At 49.7% G+C, this 16647-nt stretch overlaps 1 protein-coding gene across 4 annotated transcripts in view; it reads left to right on the top strand.

The window, feature by feature from the left end:
* CTIF (CBP80/20-dependent translation initiation factor) overlaps positions 1-16647 on the top strand; it is a 147839-nt gene that overhangs the window by 78824 nt on the left and 52368 nt on the right. For all 4 annotated transcript variants that reach the window (XM_009322961.1, XM_009322959.1, XM_009322960.1 and 1 more), the window contains one exon: positions 2242-2318. In XM_009322961.1, coding sequence (XP_009321236.1) covers positions 2242-2318 — 77 coding nt within the window. The remainder of the gene's footprint in view (positions 1-2241; positions 2319-16647) is intronic.

Here is a 16647-nt window from a genome sequence, read left to right as displayed (position 1 = left end):
ATGTTTGAGCAGTAAGGTGAGTTCATAGAATCATAGAATCACAGGATGGTTTGGGTTGGAAGGGACCTCTCAAGGCCATCTAGTCCCACCCCCCTGCTGTGGGCAGGGACATCTTCAACTAGATCAGGTCGCTCAGAGCCCCGTCCAGCCTGACCTGGAATGTTTCCAGGGATGGGGCATCCACCGCCTCTCTGGGCAACCTGGGCCAGTGTTTCACCACCCTCAGCGTGAAATTTCTTCCTTCTATCTAGTCTGAATCTACCCCCCTTTAGTTTAGGGATGTTTTTATGTTCAGAGATCTAGGGAGCATGAGGAGAGCTCTTCCTGGTGCTGGGTGTAGGGACGTGAGCAGAGGACCACAGAACAACATGCGTCGCTGAGCAGATCCTCGCTGGATGAGATCTGCAAGAAAGCTAAGGCAACTTCATGTAACGGTGGCCTCTCTACCGTTGCTATGAGGGATCGTGTAGGACGCTGTGGCTGGTGTAGCACCTCTGGGTGTTAAGGGTGTTTTAGTGGGAGAGAAGGATAGTTTGGTCACTGAGAGTGGGTACTACTCTATAACATGCTTTCTAATGCCTGTGCTAAACCACGTGATCATGGCACATCCAATTTTCTCTGGAAGAGTTAAGAGTGAAGAAGAAAGTTAAAAGGGAAGCTACCTTCTCGGGAAACACACTTGAAGACTGCAGCCAAAGCAAGATTCAGATGAGGACGTGCTAGCCAGCAGCAGGACTTACCCAGGGGCTGGGCGAGTTCTTCATTGCTTGAAGTCTCGAAGAGCGAAGGTCTCTGAAGTGGAAGGCTCCAGCTGCCGTGGGAGCTGTAGGGTTGCTGCAGTAGCAGTTTCTCCAGGCTGTTTGCAGATGGCCAGGATGGGTGGTCACAATAAACCCTGCTGGTCTTGGACTCGGGGATGCCTTCTCTGGTCTGCAAGCCTAAATTTATTACCATCCTCAGCAACCTTTCTCCTCCGTTACATCTTCCACTAGAGGAACTCAAAAAATATTATTAACTCAGTAACTGCTACTAAAATTAACTGTCATTTTTAAGGCTCTTCACGCAGAGAGAGAGGGACTGTTTTTTGAAGTCAGTGTGTTATGTTGTCATGCCAATGTGACAAAGCTGCTGCTCGATAAGATGCGTTCCCACCCAGCCCTTGCCCTTGCCCAGGCTGCTCCCTCGTGGCCCCTTGCACATGGTGATTCACCAGCAGTGGCTGGAGCTTAGAGGCTAAGATAGATTGCGATGGAAATAAAAGGAGCGACTTTTACAGGGCTTTTATTGCCAGCCTGGGAAGTACAATACTGCATAAATAAAAATCATTATGGTTATGACAGCTCTGTAGTCCCTGGAAAATAAATAATACTTTGCACTTACATAGTGCCTTTTGTCCAGGAACCTCAGTGCTCTTTGCTCACATTAATGAAGCTTCACGATGCCCATAGTAGGATGGTAAATACAGCATCCCCCTTATCAGATGAACATACTAAGTCAGAGAGTCGGCACCTTCAGTGGAGAGAGGACAAGGCAGCAGCTTGAGTTACACACAGCTCTTCCACTGACGTGACCGGGGCAAATCATTTAATGTCCTGGTCATCCCAATTGTTTCCAAGTAGGTGGATGCCACCCATCCCTACCCTAGGGGTGGCATGGGTTGACTAGCTCACAGTGGGCAAGCACAGCAAGATGCTCATGACAATGTCATTGACTTGCTAACGGCATGGCGGCGCAGCCCCAACAGACCAGCTAGCTGTGGCTCATGTTTGCTTACTCCAGTATCCTCAAAATGCTGCTGAGCATCATCCCCGTACAGACATTTTTACAGCTGAATTTTAGATAAATAAATAAATCCAAAGGAAACAACTCAGGGAAAGTGGATGGTTTAGGTGCACCAGTATCAGCAATGTCGTGTGTGAAGTGGGTCAATTCCCTGTAGATGGTGTATATGGGGATCCATCCATACGTGGTCCAGTTATTTGCCCCGTGTGGTTTCTCCCATACAGAAATTGCAGGTAACTTCATTCCCTGCTCGTTGCAACGGCCCTGAGAGGGTACAAGTCTGTGGATTTCCAGACCTGCTTCAATAGGGTCTGAGATGTTGTAAGGATGTTTGGATGGGAGCTGTTTCTTTTATCATGCTCACAAGTTGGGTGTACAGCTCTGTCTCACTCTGACCCCTTCCATATTGATGCCTCCTGTAACTTGGAGCTGATCGCTGCTTTTCCCTCTGTTTTACAGGGTTACCATCCATTGCCTCATGAAGCTGAAATTGCACACACCAAAAAACTGTTCAGAAGGAGGAGAAACGACCGGAGGTAGGTGAAACCTCTTTAATTATTTTTTTTTTTAATCTTCTCTTCTTCATTGCACATCTTCCCCCACTGTCTCATGGAGGGTCTTTGGACAATACTGCTCTTCAGCAGCTGCCAGCGTTGGGTTAATGCATAAACCCTTATTTGAGCACTAACGTCCTGAAAATGCAGAGTCTGTCCATCCCCCTGGTTTGTCTTTTAAATGTGGGGTATGTCCTATATTGCTCCAGGAGTATCTTAAGGACCTCGTCTTCCCCTTATACTTGTTCCAGCATAGCCAGATCCCCCCAGCTTGTGTTAGAAGAGGCAGCTGGCAAGTTATTATCTATAAAAGCTTTGAGTCCTTGCGACTTGCTTCCTCCCTTTCTATTGAAAAGCAAAATTTGCTGACTTTCAGGGTCGCCTGCAAAGTGGGAATGGTTGAGAGGGGTTTGCAGCAAGCGTCGGATGCCTGTCTGCGTGAAGGAGGGGGTGTGCTAAATAGGCAGCTGAGTTCCTGTGGCATTGGTGATTTCAATCCATTGAGTTAATTTAATTGGGTCAGTTTGATATTTAATTGTGTAAATTGCATATTTAATTATATAAGGGCATCTAGAGTCCTTGATAGGAATCACGACCATGGTTAAATGTGAAAATAAGCGGGGAATAAGGGAGTTAGTTGTAGATGCAGCTTTATTTCTGCCAGCGTGTTCTGCTGTGGCTGAGACAACACAACCGGGGCAATAAAGCATTTCTAAAACCAGGAGTTTGCAAGGTTAATGTTATTTAACAGGAGAGAAAGTGGCCAGTGTCTTCTCCTAGAGTGATCTGAAATCTGGGTCTGAGCTGTGATGCCTCACGTGGGGATTTTTGGGGGAGTCCTACAGACACCTGTAATAGCTGTTGGAGTGTGTCCTCAAATCTCCCCATCACTTCTCGACTCGTGAACAGCCGTGATGTAGTTAATTCTGTGCCTGGTTTGGTTTTCCCAAATTTTACCAGGGACCGAAAAACAGCTGAAAAGAGTTTGCTCCGGCATCCTAGAAACATTCTTCTGTGGGCAGGGTGGTTCGTCAGCAGCAAACTCTGTTTTCTCTCCTCTTTGGGTCTCCCTCCTTTTTTCTTGTATGCAATTTGAAGACAATTTCGTCTTGTGATTTAGGGGGAAAAAAAAGGGCTTGTTTCAGCTGGGTTGCAGCTCTGTGATCACCGAAACATGGTTAAAACCAAGCCGAAGTCTGCTTGTGTTGCAAGAGAGGGCTTCACGCAGAAGCCCACGAGGGTGGGCTTCCTCGCAGCGCTGGGCTGGGCTCCCTGAGAAATCGCAGCGGAGGTTGGAGCATCCTGCTCCCATCCCGGCTCACCGAGCAGGTCTTCCTCCACCATCCGAAGAGTGCGTGATGCTGCGGGAGAGGAGACCTGCAGAGCCGAGGGGTCTCCTGCCTGAAGCCCCATGCCCAAAGCTGCGCTGGACCAGAGCCATGGAACTGCGTGTTGGTTCTTCCCTCCCATCCGAAAACACAGCCGGTCTGAGGGATCACGCCAAATGTGTATTTCTTTCTGGTCCCTTCAGATAAACCATCAGCAGACAGAAGCATTCAGCCCCCGCAGGGCATCCCTGCCTCCTGCACAGATGGCAAGGAGAGATAGCAAAAGAAACTGCCTTGGGCTGGGGTTGGAAGATCACAGGGTGAGATACAGCCCAGACCAAGTAGCACTGGGATAATATCCCGGCAGGAGAGACAGAAGCCTTAAAACCCAGTTGATATGGCATCATGCGGGAGGAGACATGGGACCATTTCAGCCCTAAGCAATCACAAATAAAATAAAATGGAAAGAGCAGAGGGGATGCAGTCCTGCCCGAGTCCTGCACGGACATCCATGGTCGTGTCCAAGCTTAGACAGAAAAACATACTTATTTTAATTGGAAAAAGCTAAGAAGCCCAGGTTGAGGGAGTGGAGTGAAACAACAGTCTCTTAAATAATTATCTAAGCTGAAAAGGCATGGTCCCATCCCCTAGACTTCGGCTGGGGACCTCAGCAGCCCCCCTCTCCCCGCACCACATGGCTTGATGCTGGGGGTTTTCAGGGTCCCCTTGCCTCTGCAGTGCATTTGGGACTAGGAGGGAAGTTTTAGTCCTTCTAGTGCCTCTTCAGATGCCCCCAGAGAGCACTCGCTCCTTAAAATTGATTTCTAGCAGTTAGTGAGGTCTCAGAATGGTAGAAATAGGCAAAAAAAAAAAGGTAGAAATAGAGAAAAAAAAGGGAATGGGATAAAAAACCCAGACTGTACTGGAGCACAAAGAGGTTACAAAGCTGTTCACACTTTATTGCAGTGCTATTATCTTAATGCCCCAGGCATCATTCTGGGGGAGAAAAGCTTCATTTCGGAGCTGGTGGAGCCACACAGGTGGTATAAACATCCCTCAGGATGAGATTTTATGGCCAGCAAAACAGTTGGGAGTTGGGTTTTTTGTTTTAAACCTCATCTGGGTTCAAAATTGCAAGACTGTGGATGGGGCATCGGAGGCAGCGAGGCTTGGGAGAGGCTGAGCGAAGCCATTTGGTGGCGCGTGGGTTGGGAGGGGGGTTAGGAAGCAGTTAGGATGCCTGGACCGAAGGGAAGAAGAGCTGGTTTCTTAGAAAGGGGTTGGCAGCAGCTGGTTTCTTAGAAGGGGGTTGGTAGCAGCCAAGGGTGGGAGTAGGGTTGATGCGCAATGGATTTGCAAGAAGAAAAGAGGTTGTCCTGCTCCGTTGGTTAGAAGCAGGTGTGGCCCCAAAGCCCTGGCGTGGTTGGGTCTGGTTTCCATCGAGCAGCTTTTCCCGTTCTCCTGAAGGTGGTGAGCACCTGGCACTGAGTAGCGCCCCACACCCCACGAGCAATGCCTGTCTGTAGTGCGCCGTCTCTCCCTGCCCAGGACCTGCCTCATCTGAGAAGGATGACACATCCCAGGTGACCACGGTGGGCATCCTCCTGCCATGTGCAGGAGTCACCGCTCGCAAGTGGACATCCAACTTGGGTCGAGGAGTCAGCCCCCAGGCTGACCTCTCCACCATGCACAGGTCCAGCTGGCCTTGCCTGGTTGTAGCTGACCTTCAGGTTGGCTGGAACTTTCTATGACACAGCTATTATAAAAGAGCTGATAAAGCACATTGGTACCCAGAAATCTGCCTATTTTTTTCCAGCTGGTCTTATAAATGATACCGGTTCCCCCCTAGAGCGCGTGTGGGCTCCGCTCCCCTCCCTGACAGTGACATTCAGAAGGGGCCACGTCTTGGGCTAGCGAAGCACCTTTTGTTTCTCATGCGAAATGATGCTGACATCCGGCCAAGCTATAAATAGCGCCCGTCCCTGCTTCCTTCCCGTCACCTTTCCTCGGGAAATGCTGTCACCGCGTTGTGGAGGAGCGCGGCTCACCTACCCTGAGGTCTCTGCCGTGCACCTTTCACTCCCTTGGGGAGAAGCAACCCTATGGGCGTGCAACCATAGCTTTCTCCTTGCATATACAATATGTTGGGCCAAGGCCAACTGTATGAGATTCAACAAGGCCAAGTGCCGGGTCCTGCACTTCGGCCACAACAACCCCATGCAGCGCTACAGGCTTGGGGAAGAGTGGCTGGAAAGCTGCCTGGCGGAAAAGGACCTGGGGGTGTTGGTCGACAGCCGGCTGAACATGAGCCGGCAGTGTGCCCAGGCGGCCAAGAAGGCCAATGGCATCCTGGCCTGTATCAGAAATAGTGTGGCCAGCAGGAGCAGGGAAGTGATCGTGCCCCTGTACTCGGCACTGGTGCGGCCGCACCTCGAATACTGTGTTCAGTTTTGGGCCCCTCACTACAAGAAGGATGTTGAGATGTTGGAACGTGTCCAGAGAAGGGCAACGAGGCTGGTGAGGGGTCTGGAGAACAAGTCTGATGAGGAGCGGCTGAGGGAACTGGGGTTGTTTAGCCTGGAGAAAAGGAGGCTGAGGGGAGACCTCATTGCTCTCTACAACTACCTGACAGGAGGCTGTAGCGAGGTGGGTGTCGGTCTCTTCTCCCAAGTAACTGGCGAAAGGACGAGAGGAAATGGCCTCAAGTTGCGCCAGGGGAGGTTTAGATTGGATGTGAGGAAAAATTTCTTTACTGAAAGAGTAGTTAAACATTGGAACAGGCTGCCCAGGGAAGTGGTTGAGTCACCATCCCTGGAAGTATTTAAAAGACGGGTAGATGAGGCGCTTAGGGACATGGTTTAGTGGGCATGGTGTTGTTGGGTTGACGGTTGGACTCGATGATCTTGGAGGTCTCTTCCAACCTTAATGATTCTGTGATTCTATGATTCTATGTTTTTATGTTCCACAAGTCATTTTTCCGTGGGATGCATGCTTCATTTGTTGCATAAGGTAGATATGAAGAGCGAATTAGAGGTGTCATTAAAACAGCCTTCGACTTTCCCTGTTAAGGACCACTGTGGGTTTGTTGGACACATTTTCGATAACGGCGATCAACATCAGAGCCACACCTGGTGGAGGGTTTGGTTGCACAAGGTGGTGTAAATGCCTACGGGAGGTGGTGAGGTCCTTGTTGCAAAGAGCTTATAATTAGGGCAGGAGACCAGGGAGAGGTATCGCCCTCCCCACCTCACCCGGCAGAAATCCCACACCCGGTGTTCTCTCTCTTGGTTTGGACACACAAGGTGTAACTTGCCACCCCCTGATGAGGGTGGTGGAGGGCATCACCGCTTGATGGGATTGTTGAAGGAGAGCAGCAGAGGCAAGTTTTTTTGTAGATGTCCATGCGAGCAAGCGTTGAACGCCAATGAGGGTTTTATTGTCCCAAACGCTAATCCGCTGTTTGCTGCCACACAAGACCCACCCTACCTCCATATCACCAAAGGCAACTTGGTTTGACCTCCCATAGGCAACTACCTCTTGGGTAGGAGGGACTTTCCCTGGGTGGTGGCAGGACCTCTCCCGCCCTTCCCTCCTGCAAGCAGTTGAGAGAAAAAAAATACTCGGGGATATGGGGCACAACGGACCATTTCTCAAGTCCTCTGCTCCGACCCTTCCCAGCCCAATGCCTCTCTGCTAGCGGAGCACAAGCTGTGCTGGGACGTGGTCTCCTTGGGCAGGTGGGCTCTGAGTTTGGCCCCTTGTTTTTAAAAAGTTCCCGAAAACGCCATTTCTTGAGTATCGAAGCATTGCAAGTCAACTTGGTGCTGCACAGGGTTTCTCCAGTTCCCATGGTATCCTGGTATGATGTGTTTTGGGATGGAGGGTCCAGCTGGCCAAACCCCATGGCCCGGAAATGCATGCACAGAGGCTTGCACCAGCCCTGTAGGAGTGATAAGAAATGTTGCCCCATTTAGATAGGATTTACAAGGAATATATGGAGTTGCAATGGGTTAAGACAGGTGAATCCGTACCTACTTCTTGGTCTTCTGGTTAAGAGAGTACTGAAATTGTTCTGCATCACCTAAGGAAGGGGACAGTTTTGCTGAGGACCGGGAAAAGGTTGCTGGGGAAGTCTTAAAAAGTTTGCGCCGTCGTAATCACACTGGTTCAATCACATCTTGTTGGATTCAAAAGTCAAATCAGGCTGAATACCTTAGCAAAAGGAAATCCTCATGTGTGCGTAGATGCTGGCTGGTATCTCACGGGGCTTTTGGTGCTCAGTCTATGGGCAAGGACAGGAGAGGACGACAGAGGGAAGCGCAGCCCCATGTCTTGGAGAGGATGGAGTAAAAGCCTGAGAGTTAATCAATCCCCCCTTTCCAAAAGGCATCTGAATTCCTCTTTTCAGGAAAAGAGGTGTGGATCCCTTGTGCTTCCTCCGTGCACAGCTGGTGTGTCTCCAGGCTTTGGGATGACCAGAGCCACAAGGGGCTGCTCTGCCTGACCTCGCCAGGGCTGTTGGGGACCACGGCCAGCCTCGGGTGAAGGACCGTCACCCTTAGCTGTGGCTGAACTTCGTGTCATCTCCTCCTTCTCCTGTTGGATGGGGGTTTAAGAGGGGTATTTCTGCACCTGGGAAATCCATCCTTCGTAAAGCCCTTGCGTGGGGATAAGGAGCTGGAGCAGAAGACTGCGTAGCTCCTCCTGGCTCGTACACGGAGAGAAGGGGTGGGAGCAAAGAGGCTTGTGTGCTTTCCCCATCTCCCTACAGCGTGCCCCAAATACTTACAGCTTTTGACAACAGGATTACAGACACGTCCCCAAGTTTTCTCTTGCGTTGTCCCAGTTTGCTTCCTACCGTTAACTTGGCTTTACACTTAAATGATCAGGAAAAAACAGTCTGGATTTTTTGTGTGTGTGTGTGTGTGTGTGTTGTTTTCTGTTTTTAATTAGATTCAGAGCTGGGGGAGGCAGAAATATCCTCCTTCCCCGGAGAGCCCCGGGTGGCTGTCAGGGACGGTTTCCTCTTCCTGAAGCAGGAGGGTTGTGTAAGCGCCGCTGACCCCTCCTGCTCGCGCCCACGCCGAAAACCGGGTTAGCTGGGGTGAGTGCACGTGGGTGGGCACCCCTGTCCTGCCTCCCTGCTCGGAGCCCCGCTCATCCCGACGGGCCACCACGTTGCTGAGGGACCTCCCGGGGCATATCCCAGCTGATCCACTTGGCCCCAGCCAGGGCCTTGCACAGAGGCGAGCATGGTCCTGCATAGGGACCTGCAAAGGACCATCACGGCGGGCTCGGGGCCAGGCAGGGAACGTCCCAGATCCGCCGGCGGCTCCGCCGAGGAGCGTAGGCAAGCTGTGATATATTTCTTTTCCCATTATATTTGATTTTACAGACCCTCAGGGACACTCAACCACCTACAGTGATTAGTTCGACTGATTAAGCTGCTTTTCCTCTTGTGGCAAACTCCTTTTGTGAAGGGTTTTCAATAGCCACACTGCTCGGGACATTGTTCCTGTACAATTTCCTTTCAAAACACCATAAAGGGCACTCTACCACTTTACCCTGTCATAAAACATCACAGGAATCAGCTTTGCCCAGCTTGCTCCTTCAAGGGCAAGATCTCGTTCAGGGAGAAGGTATGGGGTCGGGTGGGAGTTGCAGGACTGCGTGATGCTGGAATGAGATGGAGCCATTAGCAAGGGGGATTTGAGATGAGATGAGACGTAAAGCAAAAGTTTTTCTGCTTTTTTTTTTTTTTGTTGTTGTTTGTTAATATGAGGAGCCAGGGATCACCCAGGGAAGTGAAAGATAAAATAAACTTGAAAGCCCAGAGAAGGAAATGCTGCTTCGCACATGTCGGCTGGTTCAGCCTTGCCCGGCAGAGGCTGGGAGCGGATGCGGATGCTCTCGAGATACCCGGGGGTAAACGGCGCAGGGGGAGAAGGGCTATTTCTGCTGAAGAAATGCGCTGCTGTGAACAGCGAGCAGATAAAACCGGCCATGTAATTAAGACTGGAAATCAGAGGAAGGTCTGCCTTGATTGCCACCAAGAGAGTAACAGATGTCGGGAACTGGAGGGGGTTGCAGTGGCACAAAGTTCTTCCTCCCCGTGTTTGTAGTTACTCCCATACCCTCTTACAAGGGTAGGTCCCTACGAAGACCTGGAGTCGTTGGGACCTGGTTAGTCCATCAGCTGCTCTTTGGGCAAGGCAGTGATGGAGTGGGGCAGAGATGGTATCAGGAGGGGTCAAGCAGGAGCCCCTTCCTACTCGCAGAGCTGCGCTGGCCAGACGCACTGGCATCGCCCGGCCCCACTGCCCTTCCTTCCAGGCATCGAGGAGAAGGCTCTGCCAGGGGTCACGGCGCTGGGACCCCGCTCTCAGGGGGAGGTTGTTGAGAACAAAGCCTGCTCCAGGCTCCCCGTTGAAGGAGCGGTCCTTGAATGATCAAAAAGCCGCCTCCTGATGACCCACGGGCATCCGGCTGGAGGTGACTCAGCCACGGGTGGAGCTGCTGGGCGGCACTGCAGCTTTTTGTCAAGAGGGACCTCTTGGAGCTGAGATCTGGAGGTGGCTTGGCTACATCAAGACCCCTCGCTGCCTTTGCACCGTGCTCTGAGCTCAGTGAACAGGACACAGCGTGGCATGGGGCTGTAATAGTCCAACACCATCCCTGTGCAGTAATCCTAGCCCTGGTACCTACAGGACACAGACGATCAAACAGCTCTGCAGAAGCCATCTGAAGTTCAACCAAGTTTATACCTAGCATCAGTCCTAGACTGGCTCATCTTAGAGCCACTTGCCTGCCCCAGCACCATCCCCAGAGCTGCACACGTAGGGTCTTCCCATTAGCTGAGCGGTCCATGTGAAACACCAGTAGCAGTAAGGTGGAGCAGTTGGTATTTAGCATCCATCGGGGAGTTTGTTTTGCCTGTCACCCGTGTCTCAAGCTGTGGCGGGGTGAGTAGGGGTTTTCCACCCAGCTGCTCTTGTTTCTGCTGTTGTGATCAGCGCTAAGCCCTTACGCACCGAGGGTGTCAGTGAAAATAGGCCCAGCCGTGAGTCACCCCTGAAGGCAGATGGTGCGGCTGCAAAACACACCACGAAAGGCGATGCCGTATTTACAGCTCCTTTCCCGACGCTAGCAACAACTAAAAGGATTTTGCATTTCATGTGATGCGGGGAAAATGTACTTCTGCAAATATCGGAGCGCTCTGTGGGCTCAAGACTAATGTAAAGAGAAAAATAAACCTTTGTGAGTTCCACAGGACGCGATCCACATGAGCAGGACTTCAAGGAGATGCGTATCCATTACCGTTCTCCATATCTGCTCCGTCCTCCTTGTGTGCCTAGCCAAAGGCATGGTGCAGAAGGGTTAAAAGATACTCATCTAAGCAAATTTAATCCTTTCCTTTCATTGTTCCTTTTTTTTAATGCCAGGAGGCAGTGGCAGGAGAGAGCTGGGTGCGTTTCCCAGCTGCAGGGTTGCCACCTCTCTATTGAGAGCGGCTTTGTCATTACATAAAAACTCTACAACACAAGACTTTTTATTCCTTTTTTTTTTTTTTATGATCTTGGCGACTGAAGTGACCTCTGTCCTGCAGACTAAATTTAACCTGAATTGCCAAGCTGCCAGTAGACTTTATGGCATCAGGAGGCTTTTGCAGGTTGTTTTTCTCCATCTCTGCAGCTGATTGAAAGACTTTATGTACCACCGGCAAAACATTTTGCTATTACGAAACCTCAATAGAAATGTAATGGCCTGCTGGATAAGCTGAGGGTCTTATGATGTTACTTCACAGAAAGCAAAATAATTGCTCCAGCAAAAAATCCAGGAGAACTTCGGTGTGTGGCTGTGGAGGAGGGACACCCGATTTCATCAAAACTCGGTATTTATTAGGTATCTTTCTCCTGTGTGGCAGCAGGGGCTGGAGCTGCAGGACAGTGAGTTGTTGGCACGGACAGCTCTTCGCTCCTTTTCTGCTGCTGCCCATTCTTGTGAGTGTTAGGGAACGGGGAGCAGGAGGTTGTGGTGGCTGTACAACTAGGGAGAAGGTTAGCAAGGCAACTGCTCTTGTGTCCAGGGCCCTGGGGGGAACGTGGCAGACCTCATTTCAGTTCTCACCTTTATCAGAGACTGCTGGGATTCACCTCCATGATCACAGCTGCTATTTCAGATGCCCTAGCATATCGTGAAACCCATGGAAGGAGCTACCGGACACTGGACCTTGTGAAACCTGCACCGAAATGGGGTGGGAGCCCGACAAGATGCAACAGAGCATCTCGAGTAACACCACCACCTGAATCCCACCACATGTGTCCATAACTAAGTTGACTATATATGAACTGGGTGCCAAAGTTCCCGTTATGCTCAGAGGGGACGCAGTCAGTGTAGTTTGAAGGATGGTTCACCTCAGCGTGAAGCAGGCATTTGGCCAGGTGACTCTCTCCCCAGTCTCCACCACCTGGTTGAGCTGCCATGGAGTTTAGATCCCCACCTCACATTTGGCCTCTGACATCGCAGACACCTAAAATTAGGGAATTTGAACCCACCGTCTGTGTGAAGCTGTGTAATCTCCTCCCCGTAGCCTGTGTGCTCCATGCGTTAAATGGTATTTTCTCTTGTGGTTCTGTACGCCAGGCACATATGCACAGGGCCTGAAAGTCTCCACCATGGCACTCTGGTAAAAGTCCTGCACAGGACTGAACTTTGTGAGCAACCCTACAATGATCTGGTGCTGCGTGGAGAGGAGGGAGGATTCCCCTTCCTCTGGGACAAGGTGGGGATTCCCAAAGGTGGCAATCGCAGGTGCTTGGAGAGCCCTGGACAGCTTCTCACTGAGATCTTCTGGTGCCCACATAAGAAAAATTAGTCTGGCCATCTTATGAGAACAGGTTTCCTTGCTTTATTTTGCCTTCCCATGTTGACCAGAACCAAGGAAGTCTGAAAAACAAAGAGCTGCGTGAGGAGTTGAGCCAAAACACCTTGTGCCAGAGGAAGCGCTGGGACGGGGATTTGTTTCTGGGCTCTCTTCAGCAAGAACAAAGGCTTGAGACTGGGCATCCCGTTCTGTCCCGTCTCATGGACGAGAAATCTCTTCTCAGCCAAGGAAAGCAAGGGTTTCTACCGAGACATTTTCGTGCTCGCAGAAAGTACTGCCTTGGCACTTCTTGAGAAGCTTTGGGGGCAGCAGTGTCCTCTTCTGACCATGCTTGCCATAAGTATTTCTGGTGTCTGAAGAAAATGGGCTTGTCTCTGTACCTGGAATATGCACATAGCTGATGAGATCCCTCACCCACATTTAGCTCGACCCCTTGTTGAGGCTGCCCGGCTTCACTGGCCAGAGCGAGCCCTCCTTGCCCATCAGCTGTGTAGATACATCCTACCTGAATCTACCAGCCAAGCCGGCTCAGCACTGCTAATGAGCAGGAGTTGACACCAGTCACAGGTGTTTCAGCAGCCTGGGTGAAGTGCATAGTTGGGGGTTTTGCCCTTCGTTTTTTGTAAACAGGTGTCGACGAAGCAAACTGTTGTCATCACAGGTGGAAAGGTTTAGCCCTGAGCCCCTCCAAGGCATTGCCAACTCCTGCTACAATCCCTAACTCGTTCTCACTTCACTTAACAATTTGCACCTTCTTCTAGAAGGTTTCTTCTAGAAGGGAGCTGGTGGGTGGATGTCCAGTTCATGGATCTGGTATGTCCTAAGACAAAACGTGAGCTGACCCAAACCCTTGGGGTTGGGTGGGATTTTGGAAATTGGTTGATGAGAGCTGCAGGGTCCTCGGCTCTGCCTAAGCTGTGTTGTGGATGTGCATGTGCTCCCTTGGATTTGGTCCTAAATGTTAAGAGAAAGGAGAATATGTGCCTAGGTGTGTCATGGGCACGTGAAATCATGGGAGGGTCAGGAACGGACCCTAAAGCAGTGTGGCTTGTAGTCCTGTGTGTGAATTTTAAAGCTATTGACTAGCTTGTGTTTAAAGGACAATATTACTTTATTTTGCATGAAAATCTGCTGCTCTGCATCATTATTATCTGATTCTGACTTCTCAGGCATCATCTTCTTGTCCACTGTTTCATCTCTTATAAAAAAAATGGCTTTCCCTCTTGTTTACTCTCCTTGTCTTTCACTCTCTGCTTAAAGACATATGTATACACACATATATAACCAAGATATATACATACATAACCAAGTTGTCCCAACATTTTCTCTCGCAAAATGTCTTCTCAGTAGACTTTACCAAAAGAAAACTCCACGCTTGTTCCCACAAGCATTGCATGGGCTAGTCAAGAGGTTGGGATCGCAATGGCACGCGTCCTCTTCGGGCCAGGTAATTTTTGTGCTGGAAAGATTGCTAAGAAAAGCCCAAAAATCACTCAGGGGCGTGCCATGCAAGGTATTTACTTGAAAACTCTACAATAAGCTGACAGCCCGTGTTCATGCAATTTTCATGCTGTCTTGAAGGGTTGCACTATTTCCAGAGACACTGCCATGCCAGTCTATTAATGGCCAGCGCTAGGGCTCCTTTCACAAATAAAAATAGTCACAGGAACGGCCCTCACCCTGGATTTTAAGATTGCGAGTTATTTTGGGTGAAGGCGAAGGTGAACTGTTTTATGGCTGACATGGAAGTGTCGTTTTTAAGGCTGTGAAATTTTGGAAAAGCCTTAGAAACCCATTTTCAGAGGTCACCAGGACAAACCTCTCCTGCTGGGCGAGTGAATAGAAATGAGTTCATAATTACAGAGTATAGTAGCGACACGTTTGCTTTTTCACCGTTTTAATTGAGGTTTTTCAGAAAGGAAGAGAACTTAAAACAATACAGAAATGTCTTTTGTTCTTCCAGGGCCATTTACTGAGGGCTTTGCAGTGAGAGGAGAGGATGTTTATTAAAGAAAGCAACAATATCAAGTCGTTATTTTAGTGCCGAAGTGCTGTTCCTAGCTGGAACAAAATGAAATGTTTTGGATGGACTGGGTACTTGTTGAAAACTAGCATTGAGCCACATGATTTGCAGTGCTTTTAGTGAACTCAACAAACGGTGCTGAAGCAGAAGAAAGAGGAAGGGAAGGAATTGAAAAGGTTGAAACACCCTTTTCCTTCTCAGTAGGATTTCCGAGTCAAATTAATTAGGTTTAATGTGGGTCTGAACCCGTGGAGCAGCATCTGGAAATCAGGTTTTCATCCTCCTCCTTATGCTCCTGTCTCCTCCGTGCCCTCCTGGGAGCTGATGGGGGTTACTGGAGCCACCATGGGGACTCTCTTTGGGGTTGCAGAGGGAACCACCCAAACCCACCAGGGATGTCACGGCCGTCCATGCTAAGCAGGGTGCAGAGGAGTTGAGCCAGCATAATGGTGGCTGTGAAAAGCTGCCATTTGTGGGAGAGGTCTTCTCCTGAGCAAACTCAGGACCAATAATTTTTTTCTTTTTAAGGACAAAATTAAGTCTCTGGTGGTGTACTTGCCTGCAATGATGAGTAGCAATGCTAGCATCTAGCTAAATCATAGCGTTTAGAGCGTAACGATGGAAAAAACTCTTCTAGGCAGCTGAAAGCACCTAAGCAGAGATGCTGTTAAAATAATAGTCGTTGTCCTGCTTAAGAATTAGAAACTTTGAACCAGTGGTGAAGGACAGGCCATGTTTTCAGGAACAACTGCACTAAAGGTGCATCTCAGAGAGGAATCATAGAATATCTTGAGTTGGAAGGATCCCATAAGGGTCGAGTCCAACTCCCTGCTCCTCACAGACTGCCTAAAACGAAACCAAATGACTAAGAAAGCTGCACCGTCTGAAGCTGAGCATCCCAGAGAACAACGTGAAGAACTCCTTGTTGGAGTGCTGGTCCTTCACGATGAGGTTCCTCAAGGATTAAGTGTTCATATGCATGAAAGTCCTGAACAAGCAGTCAGCACTTGCCCCTCCTGCCCGAGCAGAGCCGGCAGTCGCCGATGAGCAGGGCATCAGCTGAGGGGTTGGTTACAGGCAATTTAGAGACAGATCATCGTTTCTTTCAGTTTGATTGTCCACAACATCGCTGGGAGTTATTACACTAAATTAATTCTCCGAACTGCAGGTCCCCAGAGGACAATATTGTCTCGGCGGTTTGTTCCTAAAAGGGCTCAGCTGGGTGATTGCGTTACTGCGGCTTAATGAATTACGGCACGTGAGCTGGGTGGTGGTAATTGCCTGCGCGTGCTGCTGGCTGTGCATGCAGAGTGCCTTACGCTGCAACCCCTCCGCCCAGCTGGGAGATAACTTGTCTTATCTTATGGTTGCCATGCCATCCTGCATCAGCAGAGGGGCAGGAGTTTTTCATTTGCAATTAGATGTGCTAGTGGTGTGCCGGAGCTGGTCTGGAGTTCAGTAAGAGCAGGAGGAGAGCTGTGATGGGTCACACCAGACCACCTGGCTTGGTGACCAGCAATGGACACCAGGAGGAGAGTGAGAAGAACCAGGTATGCATGTGATGCTGCTTCCCAGCAGTGCTCTCCTCTTCTTTACGGTTGGACTCGATGATCTTAAGGTTCCTTTCCAACCGAAATGATTCTATGATTCCCCAGGAATTTACACTTTGAAGATCCGCAGGACCACATTTGCTCACCTTTGTGTCCAGTAGCTCCTAGTGGATTTTCCTTGCATGACTTTGGCAATGTGCTTTTTGAACCCTTGTAAACGCCTGGTACGCACATCTCCTATAGCATAGCTCCACAGTTTAACTGTGCATTATGTGAAGAAATATCTCCTTTTGCTTATTTTGAACCATCCTTCTTTTCATGTCATGAGAGTTAAAGTGCTCACGTGGCTGTGCCTGCAGACTATGTGCCCACTGAGGACTACCTTAGCTCTTCAGTTCTGTTCAGCAAAGTGGGAATCAGCATTTAAAACAGTTTGTACCATTTTGAAAGCAAGACCATCAACAGAAGCATTCAGCAGTGCCTGCTCTGGGATCATAGAATCATCGAATGGTTTGGGTTGGAATCG

This window comes from Pygoscelis adeliae, unplaced genomic scaffold, assembly GCF_000699105.1.
Source record: "Pygoscelis adeliae isolate BGI_AS28 unplaced genomic scaffold, ASM69910v1 Scaffold182, whole genome shotgun sequence".
Taxonomy (NCBI): domain Eukaryota; kingdom Metazoa; phylum Chordata; class Aves; order Sphenisciformes; family Spheniscidae; genus Pygoscelis; species Pygoscelis adeliae.
The sequence above is the reverse complement of the archived record's forward strand: the minus strand, read 5'-3'. Positions and strand labels throughout refer to the sequence as shown.